The sequence below is a fragment of the Petaurus breviceps genome, unplaced genomic scaffold (genome assembly GCF_028583685.1).
Source record: "Petaurus breviceps papuanus isolate PSGF00001 unplaced genomic scaffold, PetGlider_PUasm1.0 90750, whole genome shotgun sequence".
NCBI classification, from domain to species: domain Eukaryota; kingdom Metazoa; phylum Chordata; class Mammalia; order Diprotodontia; family Petauridae; genus Petaurus; species Petaurus breviceps.
This window is the reverse complement of record NW_027187335.1, coordinates 12,734,622-12,755,878: the sequence shown is the minus strand read 5'-3', so window position 1 is coordinate 12,755,878 and position 21,257 is coordinate 12,734,622. Positions and strand designations below refer to the sequence as shown.

Here is a 21,257-nt window from a genome sequence, read left to right as displayed (position 1 = left end):
GTAACTGTTTCTCTTTTGGCCAGCAACCCTGAGGGTCTTTCCCTCCCAGTTCAATTTTTTTTTTTCAATTAAAGGAGCCATCCCTAGACTCACTTCTTAAAAAGGCCTATTCACTGAATGGGTGTTGCCTCACTCACAGTGAGACCTGAAAAGATCCTAGTTTAAATGGGCCAAGGCCTACCACTGCAGCCAGGGCCTTCCCCAGTCATCCAGATCATTAATTATCAAGCCACCGGACCCAGATGGCTCTAGAGTACAAAGTGAGGCTGATGACCTTGCATAGCCCTCCCTCACTCAAAGTCAATTACAAGTCATGTCATCATCTCCCTGATGTCATGGTTCTCTTCAAAATGAAGGACAAACTACAACCACAACCTTGCTGTAATTCTCTTATTTTGGGGATCTGGATCTGTGACTTCATCAGTATTGGGGCAAAGGGACAAAAGACATCCCATGTAGAAACTCCTACCAAGGCAGACTAGCAAGTCATTTGTAAAACAAAGTCTTAAAAAGTTGCCCCCAAGCACTGAGAGATGATTTGCTCATAGTCACCCAGAAGGAGGACTTGAATACAAGTCATCTTCCTGCGTTCGAGGTGACACTCTCTCTCTTTCACTCTCCAATGCCTCTCAATCTGCTGAAATTTCTGAATCCCCAAGTCCCTAGGGCTGTGGATCAGGATCAGAACTAAGGACTCACCTCGCCAAGCACCACAATCATCTTCACTCCTGGAGTGTCTTGATAACGCAAAACATGGTCCATGAATGTTGAACCTGGGTACCTGAAGGTAAGAGATGATAAAAGAGGTCAGAAGAAAGTTTTTTATTTTTGTTGGCTGCTATTAATTTTATAGTGAATGGAAATGAAATTTTATAAACAATACTAGAGGTAGTAATAAATTTATAAATCATACTAAAGTCTCAATATAGTCTTAGTGAAAAATGTTAACAATAACAGTTTGGGAGTAGCGAGGTGGCACAGTAGATAGAGCACCAGGCCTGGAGTCAAGAGGACCCGAGTTCAAATTTGGTCTCAGACACTTATGAGCTGTGTTGACTGTGGGCAAGTCATCTAACCCCTACTGCCCTTCCCCCCCAAAACTAAAACACCCTCAAAAACAGCTTAAGCTATTCCTTTTTTGAGAAATCCCACTAGAAACTATGCATAAAAGATCTTAATTCAGAACCTCCTCATTTATCAAATCATTTCTCAAATGAGAAAAGAATTGTAAAGTGCTTATAGTGCCAGGCACATCATAAGCACTATATAAATATTAGTTATTGTTATTATTTGGGTCAGCATAGATATAGGTCATTCTGGAGGAAGGGGCTTTTTTAGGCCCCCTAGTAACATTTATTTTAGGAGACTATTTATTACCTTGATGGAACATTTACAATTCACAAAATACTTTCTCTGTCTAGTATTTTATTATCAGATGCCTCACTGTGATGTGAGGATGAATCTGAGGGTTAGAAATCTATTTCAGGCTATCACTACCTCAGGCTTCATTAAAACTATGTGTTAACTGTCCAAGGTTTAGCCTCACTTAGCTGTAGAAGTCCATCATTGGTGGTCGACTACCACCAGGAAATGACTAATGACAATTTTTTTTTTTTTGGGGGGGGGGGCCAGGTTATAAACCACTCATTAAAGCCACATACTAAGCTATAAATGAGGCTCTGATCTTAACAGTGGTAGGAAATCCCACTGTGATGAAATCATCAATCTTTTGAAATATCTGATCTTATGTTTCTAACAGTCCTATGAGGGAAAGCATGGAAACCATTTTCCAGATTGTCAAACTGAGGTCTAAAGGGATTAAGTAATTTGTGCAAGAATCAGAGTGAGAGCTGAAACTACAGAACTTAGGTGTCCTGCCCCTCAGCCTACAATTCACTTCCCTAATAAATTTAAAACCTCCTAGATGCCTTAGGCCATCCCATTTCCCTGGTTCTGGTGACAGTTACCTGTCCCCACCAATGGCTACACCCTCATAGACACCATCTGTGGTCCTGGAGATGATATTGTTGAGCTCATTGGACATGCCCCCAGAGCGGGAAACATAGGCTACACTGCCAGGCCGGTACAGTTTAGATGCCAGAATGTTGTCCAGCATCCCACCAGTGTTTCCAATTTTAAAACACCCAGGCTTAATCCCGCCAACCTACAGGACAAAAGAGACAGATGTCAGAAGGAGGAGTGGAGGGAGCATCTGAGAAATTCCAACAGTTGCAACATCATCAATCTTGCTCCAACAGGGTCTTGTCAGGAGTGGAATGGATTAGATAGCAAGAACTGTCTGCCTAAGTTACATGGAATCCTAGTTCCTTAAGTAATATTTAAGAGGGAGAATAGAAAAGTAGAGGAAAATCCCATGATAACATGGATAAATACAAAATGATTTTTGGCTAAATTTGACCATATACAGCATTACTATAAAAGGCAGTATACCCTCGGTAAAAACAAGACCCATTAACAGACATACCATACCTCTTAGATGGTTAGCTTAACATCCAAATGTTAATTCTGTCTCCCAACACAAATGTCATTAAAGCTATCTCTTTCTAATATATTAATGTCCTTCCCTCAGTTTAAAATCTTGGCTTTAGCCAGTTTGTTTTATCTTGGTAATCCCTGGAGCAAAAATCAAGGCCTCCTTTGTTTATAGTAAAGAGACCAATCATTGAAAAGGTCAGAAATACTTCCTCTGGATTATAAAGAAAGGAGAGAGAAGAGAAGGGACAGGAACTGACTATACATTGTTTTTAGTCATATCAACAGCATTAAGTAAGTATTACCAGGTACCAGACACTGTGCTACTCCCTGGGAATACAAAAGTCCCTGCCCTCAAGGACCTCACATTCTAATGGAGAAGAAAACACACACAAACAACCATGTATATATAAGATGTATACAGGTTACTCTGGAGGGACTCTAAGGAAGGTGCTGGCACTGAGGGGGCCCAGGAAAGGCCTCTTGCAGAAAGTGGGCTCTGAGCTGAGACTTGAAGGAAGCCAGGAAGCTGGGAGGTGAGGAGGAAGAGCATTCCAAGCACGGGGGAGAGAGAGACAGAGTCAGGAAAATGTCCAGAGGGAGTCAGGAAATGGAAAGAAGCCAGTGTCACTGAATGTTAAAGCATCAGGAGGGGAATAAAACAAGGGGCCAGATTGTGAAGGGCTTTAAAAGCCAAACAGAAGAATTTCTGCTTAATATGAAAGATGAAAGGGAAAAACTGCAGTTTCTTGAACAAAGAGTGTCGTGGTGAGACTTGGGCTTTAGGAAGAGGACTTTGGCAACTAAGTGGAGAATGCCTTCAAGAAGTGCTATGGTGATCTACAGGGAAATTTGTGGGAATAACTTCCCAGAAATAAGGGAGAGAAAATCCTTCTACCTTGAAAGAACCACATCTTTTGGTTTAGTGCCTGAAACAGAATTACAAATACAATGTAAAGTACAAATGTAGAAGTAGAAAAACTTACAGTAGCAGGTCCTATGATGGTCACTCCCTTCTGATCTGCCTTTTTAATCAGTTTCCTGGTGAGAGCTTCAGGAATGCCTTCAGCAATGATGGCAATTGTACGGATCTGTAAGTGGAAAGAGAGAAAAAGAGAGGTTGTTAAGGACCTATTTCACTAAAGTGTTCCAGACCAGGATAATGGAGACTGAAGCAGTTCAGTCTGACCTCTCTCAAATTCTAAGCACTGACCTCTGCTCTCTGACCCCTAATTCCTATAGAATTCTCTACTGCCTTTCCTCCAAGGCCAAGACTATTCCCTTTATTTGGACTGGACCAGATGCAAACAAAAGTAATTATCACCCACATCCAGAGAAAGAACTATGGAGTCTGAATGCAGATCAAAGCATACTATTCTTACTTTTTTTGTTTTTTCTTTCTTGTGGTTTTTTTCTTTTGTTCTGGTTCTTCTTTCGTGGCATGACGAGTGTGGAGATATGTTTAATATGACTGTATATGTATAGCCTATATCAGATTGCTTGCTGCCTTGGGGAGGGATGAAGGGAGGGAGAAAAAAATTTGGAACTCAAAATCTTATAAAAGTAAATGTTGAAAACTATCTTTACATATAATTTGAAAAAAAAAATACTAGTGAGTGGGGAAAAAAAGTAAATGCTGTAAACTAAAAATAAAATATTGGGGGAGGGGGGAAAAAGTAATCATCACACACCTAAGCAGGTACAAATACTTCCCAAGTCAGTGGTGTGTACAAATTTGCCTTACTTTCTCCTCAGTCAAAACTAAGACCAAGGCCCATCTTCTTTTCCCAAAACATTGGTCCATTAGTCTGAACATAATGCAAACACCTTTTACCCCTTCATATTCTCCCCCACCTCCATCTCTGTCCAAATCACTCCAGCTTGGCTTCAGCCAATACAAAGTCAATGACTGTCTATAGTATTTGCTCTCTGCTACATCCACCCACCCCAGAGGGCTTGGGAAGGGGCAGGGGAAGATGGCCTGCAGAGTTTAGCACAGTCAGCTATCACCAATGCCAATGGACAGTGAACAGGGATGGGATGATTAAGAACAAATCATCCATTTAACAAATCAAAACTATTGGCATTTGGACACCATCTTTACAGTCATCTTTTAATTCTCTTTTGTTCTGTCCAATCTTAAATGGCTTTCATTTCTTGGACAGACATCAAGCTTGCAGCAAACAAGGTGTCAGAAGGCTGCTAGGACGGGATGGATATAAGCAGGTACAGATGAAAACAGATAATCCTGTGTAGATAGCAAAGCAGGGAGTCAGGGGGTGCAGCAGCAGAAGCTTCAAGCAACTCCGGGTGTTTGCTCTGAATGCAGGTGTTGGGGTTTCTCTAACCTACTGAACCTGGGCCTCCCACCCCACAACGTGTCAATATTTCCCTGGAGAGTACAACTCATCTACTGCCCAGACCACTCACTTGTGCATAATTCATGGTCTCAATGGTGCTGTCATAGGCAGAGCGGAGGGAGGCAAAGTTAATGAGCACGTCGACCTCGGGGTGCTTCTTCATGGCATCTGCCATATTCTTGAAAACAGGGATCAGGATCTCCTTGTGGCCCCAGTAGAACTTCTGCTTGTGGTCTCCACTATGAGAGAAATGGAAATGGTAAGGGATGGAGTAGGAGAGACGGGGTCAGGGTGGGGCAGATCCTACAGCACAGGGTCCCCAAGGGATGTTGGGAACCAACATAAATGCCACCAGGGCCATGACCTCCCAGCCTGGAGCAGGGGGTGGAGGGTGGGGCCACAGCCCAGAAAGGAGGACACTAAAATTATTTTTAGGAGTGGGAGCAACTTCTTGGTCTTGTCACTTATGACCTGAGGGGCCTTTGGCAAGTCCCTTTCCTTCTTTAAGACTATTACCTCCTGCATCAGATTGCACGTTATTTTGGGGTGGGGAGAAGGGAGGGATGGGGAAGAAATCTGGAAGTCAAAATTTTATGGAATGATGAAAACTAAAAATAAATAATTTTTAAAATTAAATTAAATTTTTAAAAAATTGCCTCATTTGCAAAATTAGAAGGCAAAATTAGATGACCTCAAGGTCCCTTCTAGCACTACAGTTTTTAACCCATGACCTCCCAATCCAATGGAGTATTAACAGCTAGTCCTCACCCAACGGCTTTAAAAAGGTTCAAAAAGTGCTTAATTTTTGTTATCTCCTTGGACCCTCATGACCACCCTGGGAGGGAAGTGCTATTGATATCCCCATTTCACAGATGAGGAGACTGAGGCTACAGGGAGGAAAGCATTTCCCTTGCCTGTGGGTAGGATAGATCCTTTCCCAGAATGGCTCCCCACAGAGACCTCTCTTGTACAAAGATTTTAGTCAATGATACATATATTGTTATCCCCATTATGTGGATGTGGCAATTGAGGCTCAGGGAGATGAAATGCTGGTTCAGCATCATGGACCTCTTAATTCCCTTTGCCAGGGTGCAAGGTACATGTATCTATGTATGTACTTCACACAGACACACACACACAAACACACACACACAGTCTGTTTCAGTCCTTCCTAATTTGGTGACTCACGTGAAAGGATAGACCATGGCAGCCACTGAGGGCTCATCACGGGAACAGATGTAGTCGAAGTCCAGCATGCCCTGCACAGCGCGTGTCTGCATGCCCCAAACAATCGCCTTGGTGTGTCGGCTGAAAAGGGTTGTGGCCTTTCCTACATTGGCAGAGAGGAGAACAGAAGAGACGGAGTACAAGGGCCTGGATCACTAGGGCTCCCACCCTCCACCCCTGGACCCCAAATCCAAATGGGTTCTGTAGGAGGGGGAAGGGGAGAAGGAAGAAGGGAGAGCTACCAACATCTCAGCGAGATGCTGAGATAATACAGTAATAGCTGAACTTGACTAATGTTCTACTAAAATCTCATTAACTTGAAACCAGACTGAATTCCTGAATGGTCTGTATATAAATAATCTCAAAACTAAGGCTTATACTTTCAAGCACAACCAGTAACTGGAACAGTGGAAAAGTATGGCTAAATCCTGCTGGACCTGCTTGAATGAAGCGATAAAAATCGTTTATAATTGTTGAATTATGTGTATTTGCCAATAGGATGTTGGTCCTAAAGTTTGTTTTCTTTGGTTAAACATTGCTCCTCCCTACTTTGTTTAGAGAATCGGCAAGGCAAACCTTGCCCTTCTTCTTAATGTGGGGGAAAAAAAACTAAAAACAAAAACTACTTCCATGTAGTTTAAAGAATCAGAATTCAAGGTAACAGGCATTACTATACTAGACTATGTAGAATCCGAACCATCACTATTGAGTTCCTGAGGAATCTGTCAAAAGGAAGGGGGAAGCTGTTTGTTACCAGGGCAACTAACCCTTGGGGTGTCTCTCTACCTGCTCCCACCCCCTTCTTTCCACCACTCTCTGGAGGGTTTACTGGGCCACCAACACATGCTCCCTGAGAAGTCCTCAGTAGGTAGGCAGGAAGAGAAGGGAGGGGAACATGAGCCCTAGAGAGCAAAACATTCTTTTTGTTCTAGCTGAGAAGCCTAGTCATTTCCTCTCTAACAACAGGACCAGCAGAGGGGAGCTGGCTGTCACCTCATTCCCCCAGAGGTACGGAGATGAAGTAGGGCTATGTGGACATTACATACATATACCTCCCAGGAGAGCCACTCTTCATGGGGGAAGTGGCAGGGGGAGATCAAAGATGGTTACTGTTTAGATGCATCTGATCTTAATCTACTGCAATAAAATGGACCTAAGCAATGTGGGTGCACTGGTCAGGGTGCAGGCTACCGGACCAGAATTTGAATCTCACCAAGGTCACTTACTACCTGTGTGGCCTGCTGCAAGATACTTAACCTCTATGGGCTTCAGGTTCCTCATCTGTAAAATGATAGCAAGATCTGTGACAGTGATAAATGAACTACAAAAGGCAGCACCAGCCTCACCTCTTGACATCTCTGCAACCTTGCCTTGGAGAGTCGGCATATTAACCTGTTTCCCTAGAGATAAAGGGATCAGGCAGCCAGTCAGCAACAGGATATATTTTTTTTCTTTCTTCCTTTTTCTTGAGGCAATTGGGGTTAAGTAACTAGCTCAGGGTCACACAGCCAATAGATGTCTGAGGCCGGATTTGAACTCACGTCCAGAGTCTGTACTCTGCCACCTAGTTGCCCCAGGATATATTTTCTTTTCTTTTTGCTTTTTGGAGGCGGGGAGGCAACGTAATTGGGATTAAGTGACTTGCCCAAGGTCACAAGGCTATGAAGTATAAAGTGTCTGAGATACGATTTGAACTCAGGTCCTCCTGACTCCAGGGCCAGTGCTCTATTCACTGGCTACCTAGCTGCCCCTGGATAGATTATCTTTATAATTGTACCTCATACACTGTAACTCTCTTGAGAGAAATATCTTGGTTACAAACATCCTGAGTCAGTCTCTGTCCAACACCGTCAAGCCCCAATTCTGACACATACTGGCTGTGTGACCCTGGACAACTCATTTCAACTCTCAGTACCATGGGCAACACTCTGAGATGAGGCTGAAGAGCAGATATTGATCTGCATGCAAAGAAAGGAGATTTCCTAGACCCCTAAATCCTAGTTCTAGCCCCCAAACATTTCTTCAGGCAACAAATTCATTAATTTGTCCTAGTTAACAACAGTAGGAAATGACATGTGGGACCACAGCCAGATCAGCTACATAAGCTTTAGAGCCAGAAGGGAAATCATCTGGTCCAATCCCTGCTCATTTTAGAAATGAGGAGACTTAAGGCCCACATGGGAAGTGAGAGAGCACCAGAGGGATAAGCCTAAACTAGTAGTAACTTATGAAATGTTAGGCACACAAGTTAGAAAAAACACCAGGCTTGGCTCAGACTCAGTGGGACTTTCAGGCCCTTTGGGGGAGGGGTCCTGGGAAGCTGGAGATTGGCACTTGGTCTCCTAAGGGGTTAAAGGGAAGCAGAAGCCCCAGAAAATGCTGCTAAATCACACCCCATTTCCAGAGTCTATATGTTGAATAAAAACAATCCCTGACCCAGTGGCCTTGGAAGCTGGTGTGGACAGCACAAGCTGAGGCTCACATGGATTTGTATGGAAAAACCGGGGAGGGAGACGAGGAGGGTTCATGGAAGGTTCAAGCATCAGCACCATGATCAGAGAGGTAACAAAAGGTGGCCAGAGGGATGAAGAAATTACTACGCAGCCTGAGCTCCCAGCTCTCACTCGTAGGCAGACAAACCTGGGAGAAGATGGCACGCTCACCACTGCTCCTGCCCAAAGACCAACCTCTGCTCTCCTCCAGCCCTTCCTCCCTGCCTGCCAGGCTCAGAACTCAGAAGGAGACAGAACAGAAATGAAGGTGGAGCTGGGAAAGAAGAACTGATTTTAATTTTATAAGATTATATTTTAGCAAAGGTTCAAGGAACCAGTTAGTGACGTTTTTCTCTGGTTCTGTCTATAAGCTCCCTGAGAAAAGGGCAGACGTCTTATATGCTTGAATACGGATCCAGGCTTACAACTTACATGTATTATGATCTGACTTTAGTAATATATCCATTCAGATTATTTTCTCTGGGGAAACCCTGCTGGTCACTATTATCTGCAGGTTTCTCAGGGATCCCACAAATAGCATCTTTCCACTTATTTTCCACCATAAAGTCAGAGTGACCCAATAGTCGAACTTGGTTTCTATGTCACCCCAACTATCCTCTCTATCTAAGGTGATCCTGATATGGTGGTCCTGTCGAGGGTAACCTTGATGATATGAACACACAAAACATTTAAAGACTTTACCTGCCGCCTGAACATTCTCCCTTCTCAGTTCCTACTCCCAAGGATAGTGAAAGGGAGAAAAATCCAAGCACATCCCTGTTGCTCCTTGGGAGCACTAAAAAGCCATGTTGGGGTAGGTAGGGACAAGAGAAAGAGTGGGAGATGTGGTCACTTTGGATATAAATGAGCATTTGAGATCACGTTCCCTCCTTCCTCCAAAGAACACAGGTTAAGAGAGAGCTGGATGAATTTCTCAGCTACCATGACCTTATTTCTCTACTTCCCAATCGTTCCTGTATATGCAGGAAGGAAAGACACAAAACCACCACTCTCAGGCTCCCTTCTCCCTTCAGCAAAACTGCTTTCATCTCCCTCATTATCACTCTCCAACCTCCAAACCCTCTCCTCCTCCTGTTCTGCTGCTTACCCAACTCCACCCCAACCAGGCTCGGCCCTGGTCAGTCACCCAGTTAGAACAGTAGTATGTTAACATGCTGAGTGAGGAAGAAGAAAAACAGGACTCGAGGAGAGTGAAAGACAGAAGAGATTCCAGACAACACTACAAACCCACCAGAGAGGGAGAGAGAAAAAAAGCACACAGCAAAATGATCAACCACTAACAAGGCCACACACTTAGCTAGCAATGGACATCCTACCTTTCGGGGATCTTGTACTTGGGACTGAATCTGTCAAAGAGAATTACCAAGGCAACTGAGTGACCCACTGAAGACTCCAAAGATGAGTACATAGTACCAAAGGGCCAAGGCAAAAGGGGTTCCAATTATACCAATGCCATCTTGTCCACTCAGATTACAGTCAGATGGTAGGAAATACAGGGGAAAGGGACTAAGGAGAGGCAAAAACCTCTCCAAATTCAACTCAGAATAAATAATGGGAGGGAAGAGGACGATGCAAGCTGGGCTTTAAAAAGGACTCAATCAGGTGTGAGCAGAACGCTGGCACTTCCTTCCTTCATCCCTCCCTACCACCTGGGCAAAGACGGTCCAAGAATGCATCAGTTATAAAGGGTGAGCAAGGCTGCCACCTTATCCAGACCCATTCTCATCAGAAATCCAGGACGTTCCACCTCCCACCCAACAACAAAATTATTTGAATTGGGGCAAGTATGAAGGTGGCAAACCCACACAACTGACAAGAATCCAAATCAAGGGGCCAGTTCTCTGTTTTCCAGTTAAAAAAGAGAAGCGAGTCAAAGAGGAATTCTGATGTCTATTTTCGACTCATTCTGGCATTTCTGCAATCTTGTCTCCTCCTCTGTCATCACCTTCATCCATTCCTCCCTTCAGCATAGAACAAGAAAGAGGGGGGATAGTAAAGTAATGGTGAGTGAGAAAGAACTATCCTAGAGACAGCTCCGGACCTTACACCTTCAGTAAAACCAGTTTCAAAGGCCACAATCCTCCTTTATCTACAGCAAATTTCATACTTTTCTTCTAGTCCCCCACATCAATGCCCAAATGATTTTTTCCTTCCTCTCTGCTCAGATAACAAACCAGGGCAGGGAACAGGGCAGGCCTCAGAAACTCCTCACCCCTCAGATATTTTACCTTGGGTGACAGCTGGTTTGGCCTTCTTTGCAGGTGCCACATCATCAGCCTTGGATTCAGAAAAAGATGCTGTCCTGCTTGGCGCTGGGGTCTGGTGGGAAAGAAGAAATCTGGGTTACCTCAAAGTCATTGCTGTCCCATGATGTGCCCCTAGAAAAAAATCAGGAAGTAAAATCTACCTGGAAAAAAAAACCCAGGTAGGCCCCAGTCCTAAGAAAATCAGAATGCATTCCACCTCTTTCTTTTTACTCTTCCTTGCCCATTAAAAGAGTTAGGAGAAAAAGCATAGAGTAAAAGAAGGAAGAAAACAAATGGTATCTACCGAGGAGCTGCCACTGGCATTGAGGAGGAAGTTGGCAGTGTGGGCAGCAGTGGGAGGCTGGTTTGGAATGGGCCGGTATCCTAGGGCCATGCCCACGATGGCAGTCATGTGAGTCTCAGTGCCAAAGACATGGATGGGGATCCCGGTGGTTTTCCCTGGAGTGAGGGAACAGAGATGGAAGGGGGAAAAATCAAAGCCATGTCTAATTTCACAGGGATCTTTCTTCCCACACTGACCAAAACTTACTTATCCATGACAGAGATTATAATTGGCAATCTTATTAATAATAGCTGACATTCACATGGTCCTTTTAAGGGTTGCAAGATGCTCTCTACAGGAACTAGCCTTCCTACAGGAACCTTGCAGGGAGGAGGAAGGGGTTGTCGGTAGTACACAGGTGTTCTTGTCACCACCTCACAGGAAAGGAAACTGAGGCTCAGGGAGGTGACAGGATCACACATCTAATAAATGGTGATCTTCACTCTTTCCACTGTGCCAGAATGCCCTGCACTTGATTCACTTCTAAGTAAGCTTATCTGAGACCACCTACCACTTTTTTCAGTTGGTAAGTTATTCAAATAAAAGCCAACATTAAAACCAGCTGTTAGCAATTCTTGGGTTTGGGGATGTATCCCTTCTTTCCTTTGTAGGGAGAAGAAAAAAGGCCAACTGGGACAGGACAGCGTGAAAAGTCACTTTCAGTTTTCCCTAATTATTTTGCTGGCTGGTATTTTCTCTCTCCAATCAACAACAATCAACTGGATGCTGGCAGGGTCCTTGTTTCTTTCTGTTACAACAACCCCTTAAGGTACTTCCCAGAAGCTCCTACACTCAATAAGTGCTCAGGTCACACTGGCTGAATAAAAGAGGGCCATTAATTTCTTCTTTTCAACAGGATTAAAAAAAAAGTGTTGTATTTTTAATGTAGGTTTGAATAATGCTATTTGTTATAAAATTGTGTTTCCAATTGGGAGAGTCATATTTTAGGCAGGACCTCTCTCTCCCTGCCCTCTGAGGTCTCACCATTTAAAACATGTATTTTTAGTAGGGCTCAGTTCATACAAAGTAAACAAACCCAGTCACAAATGGATGAACATATCAGGGAAAAATGGGCATTTTGAGGTAGGAGTGGACAGGAGTGTAAAAATTAGCACAAAATGGAAGGGGGGAGGCAAGGAGAAAAAGAAACAACAGGAAAGCAGCCACAGAATTTCACCTCTAGATAGGACGATACTGGAGAAGGAAGGGGAAGCCCAACGTATGAAACTGAAGGTTTCAGAATTCTTAGTAAAACTGCACAATGGGTGTTAAGAGAAGAGTAAGAGTGTAAAAGGGCCAGAGCCCTCAATCTTACTTACCAACCTCTCCCATCACCCGTAAGCCCTCCTGATAGTTCGGACCACCCCTTCGAACAAAGATGGTGACCTCATGCTCCTTCAGGGGACCCTGGTAATCTCGAATTGCTCGAACAATGCCCTGGAGACCAACAAAGGACAGCAAAAGGTCTGACTCTTGTATATAGGACTGGGCTTGAAACAATGGCATGAGAACTGTTTTTTATAGCCTCCAAATGAATGTCCTTAGGAGACTGGACATTCATTCTAATGACAATGCTGCCTGACACTACTTAAGGTGGAATTTAGGGGTCAGATGAAACACAGAGGAAAAGACTTCATTTGGAATGATCTTCAGAGCCTGTATCATACCAACCAAAAGGCAAAACCAGGCTCATTACTGGTTTCTCTCTCTCTCTCTCTCTCTCTCTCTCTCTCTATATATATATATATATATATATATATATATAATATCTATAAATAACAAGTCTACCCTTGTTTTTGACCAAAAGGCAAACAAAAATGGGAAAGGAGAGGATGCTGAAGAAAAGCCTAGATAATCCATACATGAGCCTGTAAAAGAATCTTAGAAAAATAATTAAAAGCAAACAAATTCAATGCTGGCAAGACGGCAGAAAGTCAATTACACTTACTGATCAATTGTGAAACTGAAAACTTCAAGCATCTTTTTGGAAAGTAATTGGCAGTAAGCAGCAAAAATTACAAAAATAACTGTTGGGAAATGTTATTAAAGAAAAAACCTATCTGTTCAAAGATTTTTACAGTAGCATTATAGGTGATTGTATTTTTTTACAGTCAACCAAACAAAAAGACCTAGAAGCAACCTAAGTATCTAATTGGTGAAACTGGTGTGCTAATGTGCTGCAGTATATACCACAATGCAATTAAGACAGACAATTATAAGACTATAAAAGGAATCTGCAAAAAGACCTAATGAAATAATAAAAAATAGGGCAAAAAAGTAGAATTGGATAGAAGCCCAATTACTTTTTATGAGGAAAAACAAATGAAAATGAATGAACAACGAATCCTAATGGGGACTTAGAGGGAGTGGCTGAAATATGTTATGGTACTTTATGACCTGAAATTAATTTAATTTAAATTTGAACAGCTACTAAGCAAATTTCCATCATCTGAAATATTAGAATATAAAGCATCTAATAAAAAGCCAAAACAACCACTTTACAATAATTGAAGATAATGAACAACCAGTCATCAAGGACTTTAGACCAATCTGGGCAGAAGGTGCCAGACGCATGGCCCTCCATGTGACCAATGGGGAAACTGAAACCTAGTTAATCAGCAGCTTTCTCAGGTAGGTCCTCAGGCGTCCATCTTCCAATGAAGATTCCTTGACCACATTACTTCCTTCAACCACAGAACCCACTTGAACTACCTTCTATCTGTCTAGCCTATAGATAATAGCCCTGGCCCGGGCCTCAATCCCTGGGAAGCACATACACTTACCCTTCCTTCCAGCCACCCCTCCTCCCCAGAAGTTTTTACTACCCACAGGAGCTCCTTACCTTGAAGGTGGCAGCAACATTCGTGAAGTTTGCAATGCTGCCTCCAATGATGAGTATTTTGCCTAAGTTTGGGGTGAGGACAGAAAAGTTAAGTTTTGGGACAATGACTAGCATGTCTCAAGCCAACCAGCAAAAGAAGAAAGATAAAATCTGCCTGTCCTCTGGGGGTAGGAGGGGCTCCCTAGTATGTACCACTCTCTGAAGCTTGTGTTGAGTACATATTTGCTGAATGAAAGGCCAACTATTGATTATGGTCCTTTTCCCCAGGTGGTGTTTTATTCTTAAACTACAGAGCACATTAACAACCTACATTAACCACTATTTATTTTTCTAGTAGGGGAACAAATATAGCCCAGGCTCTTTTTAAGCCTGGACTCAGGCCATCCCTTTCACCCATTGACCAGCTCTTCTATAACTGACCTCAGAACCATCAGAGAATATATAAGATGGAAAAGACAACCCCTCCTGGACCTTCTGGGCCCAGAGCTGTAAATCACACACACTGTGAAGTAAGCGATTCCCAACTGCAGACTATTCCTCAACTATTATTTCTGATGTAGAAGACTAACTCTTTTTAACAGGTCTAGTGTATGAGAATGATGGAACTAGCCTATATTCCTTTCCTGAGCACACATCAATAACAGTGGGCAAGGAAAGTCAGCTGGTGATTACAAAGTAGGCCATGGGTAACATGCAGATAATCTGCAATATGGAAAACCAAGAATGGGGCAGAGTGTTGCATCAGGCCTTGGGTACGGGAGAGGATAGAGGCTTTCTTTTTGAAAAGGGTAGGGGAAACTGTCTCACCTTGTGGGTGCTTCTCCCGGGTCATGAGGGAGAGGATAGTCTTGGCATAGTCATAGGTTTGCTGCTCACTGGGAGCTCCCGAGTACTCCCCATAATTAGCCAGTTCCTCTACACCCCCCAAATCACAGATTGTGTCACTGTGAAAAAAGTGATTGAGGCAAGAGAAAAGAGGTTATAGTTCATTCTTAGTTTTATCCCCATCCACCAATGAATCAACAAGTGTTTACTAAGCGACCTCTGTGCTGCAGCTCCAGAGACAGGCCTTACTCTCAGGGAACATACATTCTACTGGAGGAAGATGGTGTGGACGAGGGGATTGGACAGGAAAGCCTGCAAGCTAGGGTTAGACATTACATGTGGGTAATCTTCCTATAGACAGTGGACAGAGGGCCAGAGTCGGGAAGATGTGACCTCAAAGCCACCTGAGACCCATCCTAGCTACCTGACCTCTCCCTGCCTACTTTCCTCCTCTGTAAAGTGAGGCAGTTGGTCTTAATGATCTCCAGCTCGAAATCTATGATCTGAAGATCTTGTGAACCATCAATTGATGCTATTTAGATCAGCAAAAGTAATAAGAATGAACACATGAGTCTTTTTAAAGACTATCTTGTTTGGGCCTCAAAACTGTGTGGTAGGTGCTCCCAGTATGATCTCCATTTTACAGTGGAGAAAACAGATTCAGAGCAATGAAGTGACTTACCTATGGCCACACAGCTAGCCACTATCAAAGCCAAGATTTTTTTTTTGCCTTTTTTTGGGAGGGCAATTGGGGTTAAGTGACTTGCCCAAGGTCACACAGCTAGTTTTTGTGTTACGTGTCTGAGGCTGGATTTGAACTCAGGTCCACTTAACTCCAGGGCCGGCACTCTATTTACTGCACCACTTAGCCACCCAAAGGCAAGATTTGAACTCAGGACTTCCTAATTCCGTGGCCAGTACAGTACCACAACATCTTAACATGGCACCACCCATATAGAACACTGGCAGGAGGGGAAGGGGGACTAGCATATGGATGAATGGCTATGTTATTTCAGACTTTTACAGACTGATGTTGTCTCTTATCTATTTATAGTTTCCAACATTCACTTTCATAAGATTTTGAGTTCTAAATTCTTCCCCTCTCTCCTTCCCAAGAGGGCATGCAATCTGATATAGGCTCTACCTGACATTCTCTTTCTGAGCCAGTCACCCATCATGGCATATTTCAATAGAGAAGTAACTAAAGTCACAGATAAAATTTGCCCCAGCAAACAGTTCTAGAGAACACCCAGATAAGGGAAATTTTAAAGCTTTTGGCTTTAAAAATAGTGTATAAAGTCTATGCCATGGGCCCCCTCTCTCAAAGCACTTTGGAAACGCCCTTTCCTTGCAGCAGGTGGGCATACATAGGCTCTAAGATATTGTGTCTTAGGTCACAACAAGACTGAAGAGAATTCAGAATCTAGAACAAGTGTTCTCATTCACTGCTTGAGGTTCTAGCCCCCACCCTTTGGAAAGTGTTTGGAGGGGGAAGGGGATAGATCATGTGGAAAAATACCTTCCTCTCTACCTCTACCTGCTCCCCTCCTCACCAATTCACCTGTATACAACAGAAGCTCCACCTCCAGCCACCATTGTCCAAATCCTTCCCATGGGGTTAAGCAAGGTCAACTTCAAGCTCGCTCCACTTTTGGCATCTAAGTCAGCAATGTAGGCTTCCTGGGGGAAATCAAAGAACGAATGGTTTCCTCCTGGACTAGGCAATCTGTCCACAGATGACTTTACTCCCCTACCCCTGGCCAATCTTTCTCCCCAAATTAGTAAAGAATCCAGATAACTCCCTCTCTCAAGAGACACTTGGTATGAGGTCACTAAACTGACTTTGGCAAGGGGAACCTGGGTGGGGTTCCCCCTTTCTGAGAGACAAGGTTGTTAGAAAAGAACATTATGACCTCAGTATCATCATCCTCTGCATCAGGCACTTCTTTGGGCCAAACCTCCCAGCTCTCTTTCCTATGCTGCCTTAACTTCTCCTTCTACCCACACATCCAGGATGGGACTCTTCCCTTTCCTCTCAGTCCTTGCCCTGGTTCTTATCTACTACTAACCCTCCTGGTCCTTGTTCTTCCCTACCCCCTACCTCCAGAAATCTCCTTTCTCATCCCTAGACTCTTCTCTCAGCCTAGATGACCTAATAATGCCTAATCTCAAGGTAAAGACTTTGAAAGGTGGAGGGTAGGGGAGTGGTGAGAGGTCAATTAACATTCTGAAAGAGCAGCCAGACAGAGCTGCCTTCTGATTCAGCTCAAGGGTAAATGGTTGGGAGGCAGCAATGAACAGAAGCCATTCAATCAAGTTAAGAGCCTGAACCTAGGGAGGTAGATTGAGAAGAACATTTAAAAGGATTTCTGGCCAGGATACAAAGACTCTGAAGACATCTATCTCCTACCCCCAACTCTGAGGGGGTTTTAAGAAAATTAAATCAAACTCATCATTCTTTTCTTGGCTGAGATGACCAAGGGAGCCTGAGCTCCAGCTACCTATCTCCCTTGATGAAAAGCAGAGAATGACAGACTCCCCTAGGTTCTATTCCCAGATCTGCTCCCCCGCCCCATACAGCATTCAAACACACACCATTACCCTCCCGCTAAGTCTCCATTATCTAGAAGATTCCCTTGATAACCAAATAACCAAGCCCCTATCCTGTTATTGAGCAACAGCTCTATAGGGGAGATATGTGGAAAGGATGGGGGGAAAGGGGGGAGAATGGAATTTTACCTCTGGATAAGCTTCCCGCCCAAAGGGTGGAGGAAATTCCAGGTCTCCCCATTTCACTTTGCAGATGTAGTCTGCTGTGGCATCAATCTTGGCAGCTAAGTCAAGGATATAGACGCCATCCTTTGTCACAACTGGGGAAAGAAGAGCAGAGTCAGGCAGGGCCAAACCGGGGCCATTGGGAGACCCACCTGCCCTCCCCCTTCTCATGTCCCCTGAAGTTCTCTCTCACAGCCACCCCCATTTCCATGGGACTTAATCTGATGATTCCCTACACCCCAAAAGAAGGCAGGCTAGATTCCAAGGAAAGCATGCTTCAGGAAAATAAGTTGTTGGTTCATTTTCAATTGGCCTGGAAGGCTGGTTTACCCTCTTGAGAATCAATGATTCTCTCTATAGCACAGGCTTTCAAGGCAATGTTCTTTTTTCTGCTTTACTATAAATCACCAACCCTATCCATTGTTCTCCCCGCCCCTCCCTAAAAGAAAGGCACCTGTGTCACAGCTACACATTTCTGCATGTACACTCATCTCATTAATATCCCTGAACACAGCAGGTGCATTTTACTTGGGGTTAGAGAATTTATTTCTTTAAAAAAAAAATTTAAAATTTAAAAAAAAAAAAAAATATATATATATATATATATATATATATATATATATATATGTGTGTGTGTGTGTTCCGAATGCTGTATTTCAGTACGGTTGGTTTCCTTTGTAATCCTATGTGTTTTGTTGGATGGATTGAAAAAAAGTATTCTGAGATGGGGTCCAAAGGCTTCATTAAGCTATCACAGGAATCTAAGTCACTCCCCCCAATGTAAAAACCCCTAACTTGGAGCTAGACATATTTAATCCAACCCCAACATTTTTCATGTAAGAAAACTGAGACACAGAGTTTAAGTAACTTATCAAAGGCCACAAAGAAAAGTAACTGGTGAAGCCAGCATCTGAATGCAACTTCTGACTTTTAATCAAGCTCTCTTTCCAATGTCCTCCATGGCCTAGGGCCTCCCAACAGGGAGAAGCAAACTCCAGGGTGAGGGAGTAGATTGTTTTCCTGCTGGAGGATAGAACCAAGCTCCCCCCTCTCTTTCCCCCAAATGTCAGAGTTAATTTAACTATGGCTCAGTACATATCCACATCTTTTTTTCCTCTTCCAACCCCCCCCCCCCCCCCCCCAACGTCCATTTAGATAATTAAGTTGGCTCAAGATTCCCCCTTCCACCCATTAAGAAGAATGCCAAATCAGCCATGCTAGGAGCAGATGATTTTACTTCCTGGCTTTCTGGACTTTGTATTAAGAAGTAGCAGCCAAAGGCGCCTCCTCCTCCCCCCACACTCCAGGCTGCCAAACCAAAGGGCCTTGTCACAGCCTGACTCACTTGCTCATACTGAAGTGTGTCAATGATTGACTAACTCATCAGGGAAAGTGCTGGGGTGCGTGTTCTGGGAAGGGAAGGGAAAGAAGGTGTCTGAGGACACATAACTAGGAGAAGGAAGGTGCTTCTGAAGGGCTAAGATAAAAAAGTAGAAGCAGATCTTGGCAGGAGGACAGTGACATGAAGGGCAACAAGAAGGACCCGTTTAGATGTCAACAACAACTTCTCCCAAAGCAAGGCCAATTCAAAATGTGGAAAGGGCTGGAGAGATCACCAGTCCTCAGAGACCCAATGTCAACTTGAGAGAGCTTAGACCAAGGGTTCTTAAGCAATTTTTTGGGTGTGGGGGAGGGGGACAGGAATCTGGGACCCCTTCAGCTAGCTAGTGAAGCCTAAGGACCCCCTGCTTAGAACAATGTTTTTAATTAAATGCATAGCACAAAACACAGGAGTACAAAGGAAGCCAATAATACTGAAATACAGTTATTAACATATTTTAGAAGCAAATTTAGGGGTCCTGAGTAAGGAACACTCCCCTCTCCCCCAAGCCTGCTCTTACACTCTGGCTGGCCTACCTGGAGACTGAAGAACCTCTTTCCTTCCTTTCCTCCCTACCTGCTCCTAACACACACCTGCAACCCAGAGCAGCTACTCTGGCAAAATCCAAAGGGAGGCTGAGGGTACAGCTCCCACTTTCTCCCTCCTCTCCCTCCCATGTGGCAGGTCCAAGTTACCCAGGGGGTTGATCTCAAGATAGGTGAAGTACAGGTCTTCATAGAGGTTGAAGAGTCCTGAAATAAAGCTGGCCAGGATCCTGAGTTGAGAGAAAGAGTCATTCATTAGGGAAGATTTCTCAGCTTAGAGAGAGGGGAGGAGAGGGGGCCATGGGAGACAGACACACTCTCAGCTTCAATTCCCCGATGCTTAGACCCAGTTCAACTGTCTGCTCCCTGCAAAATCATTCATCTCAGAGGCTCTGTCTGTCTTAGCACCTGTCCTTAAGGCACTGAGGCAGAAAGGAGCTGGCAGGCAAGGAGGGAGCAAAATCGGCATAGAGGAACAGATGAGTTGAATATTTTTCTGATTCAATCCTCTCCCAGACGGGAAGACAGCTTCTGTCTGCCTTGGATCTGCCAGCATGTGTCATCTCTCCCTGCCCCATAGGTTAAAGAGCCCACAGAGAGAGCTTGGAAGGGGAACTGGATAGAAAACCCTGCTTTTTTTCTCCTTTCAAAAAGAATTTAGGACCCTAGGATAAAACAATACTGAGTACATCATCTCACCACCCTCTTTGTACCATGTGCCCCCCACCTCCCCACTCCAGCCCCACAGTAAATCTAGGCATTGGGGTCACACTAATGTCACTGGGGATTACAGGTATCTCAGATAAAAATAGGGCCCGTCTAGACTGCTCTTTCACCTAAGGCCCAAGCTACTTTTCCCTGGGATCACCCTGCCTCTCCCCTCACCACCCTAGAGGGGTCCACTGCTCTGCCCACACTCAACTCTTTCTTGCTCTCAGGGACATGAGTCAGCAGATGTTGCTTGATGTCAGTAGGGTGAAGTTTCTCATTTACTCCAACCAGCAGCTTCTGGGCATTGGTGTCAACATCCCCAACGTCCATCCCACCCTCATGATGGAACAGGACGTAGTCCCCTTCTCGAGTGGCATAGATGCAGACGTAGAACTCTTCGGCCTAGGAGGTTGGGCAGACAATTAGGAGGGAACTAACAACCCCAGAGAGCCAGCAAAGGCAAGAACTGCAGGGGTCAGCCCTGGTCTCTGCATGATGCCCAAGCTGCCACTAAATGTGAGCCTCACTTCTAAAAAAGGGGGGAATATTCACCCGTGGAATGTTGGCTTAACATATTTCCCCCTAAAGGCACATATGCAAGGGGATGCCTGTTACCTCAAGTTATACTAAAACAGTTTAACCTGATCCAACATAGACCCAGTCCCACATATTAGACAACAGGAAGTCTGCTTTGTCATCTAGCCTTCATCTCTCCCACAATTTTCTCACTCTGTCTTCTCTCCCTTAACCCAATTCTCCAGGCTCCAATTCCTAACTCCAACTGCTTTTCTCTATCAGTATGATTTTTCCTTTAGATATCAGCAAGTCAACAAAAACAAGGGGACAAGAGGATTGGGGGAAGAAAGGACGCTAGGAGTGTTTCTATACAAGCACAGGATATGGTGCTTCTATCTGTAGAAACTATCTCCCCTTTAAGATAAATTCTTTGCAGGCAGGGAGTTTCACTTTTGTCTCTTAATCTGTGCCTAACAGTTT

The 21,257-nt window shown here is 44.0% G+C and overlaps 1 protein-coding gene across 5 annotated transcripts in view; it reads right to left on the bottom strand.

The window, feature by feature from the left end:
- Nucleotides 1-21,257, bottom strand: part of ACLY (ATP citrate lyase) — a 45,467-nt gene that overhangs the window by 15,796 nt on the left and 8,414 nt on the right. For 3 of the 5 annotated variants that reach the window (XM_069067693.1, XM_069067694.1, XM_069067695.1), the window contains exons 5-20: nt 20,473-20,663; nt 19,701-19,780; nt 17,589-17,719; nt 16,411-16,529; nt 14,832-14,968; nt 14,025-14,086; nt 12,502-12,619; nt 11,144-11,298; nt 10,822-10,912; nt 9,910-9,939; nt 7,427-7,480; nt 6,042-6,183; nt 4,924-5,092; nt 3,480-3,584; nt 1,968-2,164; nt 700-781 (exon numbers count right to left, since the gene is read on the bottom strand). In XM_069067693.1, coding sequence (XP_068923794.1) covers nt 700-781; nt 1,968-2,164; nt 3,480-3,584; nt 4,924-5,092; nt 6,042-6,183; nt 7,427-7,480; nt 9,910-9,939; nt 10,822-10,912; nt 11,144-11,298; nt 12,502-12,619; nt 14,025-14,086; nt 14,832-14,968; nt 16,411-16,529; nt 17,589-17,719; nt 19,701-19,780; nt 20,473-20,663 — 1,863 coding nt within the window. The remainder of the gene's footprint in view (nt 1-699; nt 782-1,967; nt 2,165-3,479; nt 3,585-4,923; nt 5,093-6,041; nt 6,184-7,426; nt 7,481-9,909; nt 9,940-10,821; nt 10,913-11,143; nt 11,299-12,501; nt 12,620-14,024; nt 14,087-14,831; nt 14,969-16,410; nt 16,530-17,588; nt 17,720-19,700; nt 19,781-20,472; nt 20,664-21,257) is intronic. The other 2 variants (XM_069067696.1, XM_069067697.1) reach the window with 2 other exon arrangements.